This window comes from Larimichthys crocea, unplaced genomic scaffold (assembly GCF_000972845.2).
Source record: "Larimichthys crocea isolate SSNF unplaced genomic scaffold, L_crocea_2.0 scaffold65481, whole genome shotgun sequence".
Lineage (NCBI taxonomy): Eukaryota > Metazoa > Chordata > Actinopteri > Sciaenidae > Larimichthys > Larimichthys crocea.
The window spans coordinates 1-3,892 of NW_020858620.1; the positions used below are offsets into that span (position 1 = coordinate 1).

The 3,892-nt window shown below is 43.9% G+C and overlaps 1 protein-coding gene across 1 annotated transcript; it reads right to left on the minus strand.

Annotated features, from left to right (window-relative positions):
• Window positions 1–283: 283 nt before the first annotated feature.
• LOC113745332 (WD repeat-containing protein 3-like) lies at window positions 284–2,340 on the minus strand (the record flags this gene model as incomplete). Its single annotated transcript, XM_027276863.1, has 6 exons — window positions 2,185–2,340; window positions 1,694–1,890; window positions 1,156–1,365; window positions 919–1,037; window positions 723–801; window positions 284–379 (listed from the first exon to the last, which is right to left on the minus strand). Coding segments are annotated over exons 2-6 (678 nt in total), but the record flags the coding sequence as incomplete, so codon positions are not given.
• Window positions 2,341–3,892: the final 1,552 nt, after the last annotated feature.

The following is a 3,892-nucleotide window of genomic DNA, read 5'->3' on the forward strand; positions in this document are numbered from 1 at the left end:
GGACGCAAACAGACAGACAGCCTTTAAAAATCTGAGGAAACATTTGGTTTTCTTTATTTAGGTAACATGTTTCGTGAATCAAAGAGAAAATGTGGCTAATAAATGATGTCTGACATCTTATGAAAGACAAAACATGAATTAAAGGGATCTCTCTACACAAAAAGGGATTTGTGCCATCTGATAGTTTCTATATTTCTGTAGTTGGAGGCAATTAGAGCTCAAGCACTTCTTCTCTGCATCGGTCAGTTACAGGGAGCAGAAGCTGACCCGTGTTCCTCCTCACCTCCTGTAGATAGTTGATGTCCCAGGCTCGAAGTTCACTGTCTGCTGAGCCTGTTAACAGCCTGTTCTCCTGGTTCAGCAGCACCATGCCCCACACCTATCACACACACAAACACACACATCTTTACATCTTCAGTGGCTGATGCAGACCAAAGAAATATCTTTAAATCTGTAACAGTGCAGGTCATAGTTAGATACCATAATCGCTTACCTAATGTGATGACTGTAACACAATCAAATGATGTTTTCAGACTAAACTAGTGAAAGTGAAACCACATTACTCCTGTTTTAGAAAACATCAGGACTGAAAGTCAGAGGTGTGTAAATCAAAGAGTGTTTAATCATGGGGTAACTACTTTATTAACAGCCGTATACTAGTACTCAGTCAGGACATCACTTTGTTTAAGTTAATGATGACTGCAGAGAAAGAAGCCCCTCACCTCACTGCGATGGCCCACCATGGTCTTGAAGCAGTGCTGCGTGTCCAGGTCCCACCATTTCACAAAACTGTCCTTGGAGCTACACGGCAGCAGAGCACACACACACACACACACACACAGTATTAGTAACACTGCATGTAGTGATTTACTGTGTCCTCAATGAGGATCTACATTCTCAGGTAAAAAGGTGCGTTACCTCGTGACCAGGAGGTTCTTGTCTTTGAGGAACAAGGCCTGTGTGATGACGTCTTTATGGCCTCTTAACCTGTACAGCCCACACTCATTGATGATGTCCCACACGATCACATCTGTGTCCTGTATCAACATAGATAAATATATGGTGTGGGCAAGAGATTTTCTAGCTGCATTCTTCATCTCAAAGGCTGCCGTCTCCTCAAACACATCCCTGTGTACAATGCACAGCCCGACTTACCTTGGAACCGGTGACGAGCCGAGCTCCGAGCCCGTCGTAGCGTATGACGCTGACAGCAGACTTGTGTCCATTGAACGAGACGTTGCTCTCCCCATTCATCAGACTAAAGATCCGCACTGCGCCGTCTTCGTAGCCCACGGCGATATGGATGCCATCAGGTGAGGGGCAGAGGTAGGTGACCTCATGTTTCTGGCCCTGCAGGATCAGGACCTAGACAGAAAGACAGATGAAATCTCAGTTTTTTATAGATACTTTATTGATCCCTCGCAGTTATTTTACATGCATTTTACTCGGATTACAACCGTACACACAAAGGGCTCATAGACATGCAAATGTGGAGTGATGGTCACACATAGCAGCTCCCTGGGAGCAGTTAGGGGTTCGGTGTCATGCTCAGGGGCACCCCGGCAGTGTCCAGGAGGTGAACTGGCACCTCCCTCCATACTTTTGGTCCATGCTGGACAACATACAAACGTGTGTTACTGATAATTCTGGTGATGGTTTCCATACAGACAAACAGCTGTCACTGGACTCTCACCTTCTCTCCCTTTCGGACATCCCAGATAAACACGTGTTCACACGCAGCCACAGCCACGTAGCGCCCCCTCTCTCCTCCGCGGAGGGTTACGTATGAAATGTTGGCTTTCTGGCTGCCGATGACTCCGAACACTGCGCTGGAAACATAGCGCAGGTACTGCTTGGTCAAGCCCATGACCTGCAGCCTGATGATGAAGCCTGTTACACACAAACGATCACACTGTTCAAACACACACACAGTTTTCCTAACATATATCAATAGTGTGTGTGTGTGTGGTTATACACAGGGACCTGATCTTACAGTTAAACAGCTTTACTTTTCGTCTAATTGTAGCTAGTGATAGCACGCTAGTCTACTGTGAGAAGAGCGTTTGTTTTGTTTTAGAGACTCCGCGCGGGAGGGCGGGGTTTGTCGCTTCTGACCTATGAGTAAACCTAACACGAGGCAAACCCCGTCCGCCCAGCAACCTCTGTGACAAGAATCGAACAAACCTAACTACGGCACACCGGTGGTTCACGGACCCACGTGTGGACGTTCCTGTGGAAATGTAGCTGCTACACATGCGACCATGTAGATTAATGTCTGAGCATGTCTCACGGAGAGTTAACTGTTCTTTATCAACAAAGGAGCCTTTAAAGTTTGCTGAATGTCTCCTCTTACCTCTACAAAGCGACGGACACACAAACTTCTGTTGTTGCTTCCTTGGCTACTTTTTCAGACCTAACCAGTCTATCACAGATCTCTACGAGCAGTAATATACAGTGTGTGTGTGAGTGCCTGTGGGTGTAGGGATGGCCAGACGAAACGGTAAGGTGCCGATAGAGAGCTCTAGCGTATCAGATATAAAGATACATAGATTATAGTCCACAGAATATCTGATTATATATATATCTCTAAGGGGCATAGCGTATTTAACTATTTTCAACAATGGACCCAAGTAAATATATCCAAACGTTTGGGGTCACTTAGAAAATTCCATGTTTTCCATGAAAACACACAAGAAATGAGTTTAAATAGAACATATTGCAAAATGAATATGAATTATAGCCACTGACGAGGTCTGAAATAATGATTTTTAATTGTTTCCTTCAAACTTTGCTTTAATCAAAGAATCCTCTATTTGCAGCAATTCCAACCTTGCAGACCTTTTTTTTTTCATTCTTCTTGTCAATAATTTGTGAAGGTAACCTAAAGATTTCCTCCCATGCTTCCTGAAGCACCTACCACAGGTTGGATTGGCTTGAAGGACCCTTCTACAACAACTCAACAGGGTTGAAATCTGGTGACTGTGTTGACCGCTCCTTTACAGACAGAATACCAGCTGATTGCTTCTTCCCTATATAATTCTTGCACAGCTCCAAATTGATTTCCACTCTGCCAAGAAGGCCAGCATACACTTTCTATCCTGGTTAGAGCCAGTTTGCGCTGCTCTGTGACATGAATAGTGCACAGCATTGTACGAGATCTTTAGTTTGTGGGCAATTTATTGCAGGGAACAACCTTCGTTTCTCAGAACAAAAACAGACTGACACGTTTCAGAAGAAAGTTCTTTGTTTCTGGCCATTTTGAGCCTGTAATTGAACCCACAACTGCTGATGCCCCAGACACTGACCTCGTCTAAAGGACAGTTTTATTGCTTCTTTAATCATCACAACAGTTTTCAGCTATGCTATCATGATTACAAAAGGTGTTTCTAATCACCAGTTAGCCATTTAAAATGATCAACTTGGGTTTGTAAACACATGTAATTGGAACACAGTAGTGATGGTTGCTGATAACCGGCCTCTGTACACCTATGTAGATATCCCATTACAGATCAGCTGTTTCCAGCTACAGCAGTCATTTACACTATTTACAATGTCTAAAATGTATTCTGAACAAAATGGACAAAAAATGCCTTTCTTTTGAAAACATGGAATTTTCTAAGTGACACTTAGAAATCTCTGCTCGATCATCTCCTCTTCTGGTTGCTTGTGTCTGGCTCTCAGATGTAGCTCCAACCCTGCACGCACATTCCAAACCGTCCACTCCGCTGAGCTGCGTCCCGTGAGATTTCAAAAAAATTATAAACCCAGTGCTTTTATCATTATATTATTATAATTTTGGTTTTTTAAATCTTGTGGAGGACAAACTGGTCGCCATTAGACAGTGCAACTGCCTCTCCATGTCCCCCAACAACCACAGCGAAGTGTGTGACGC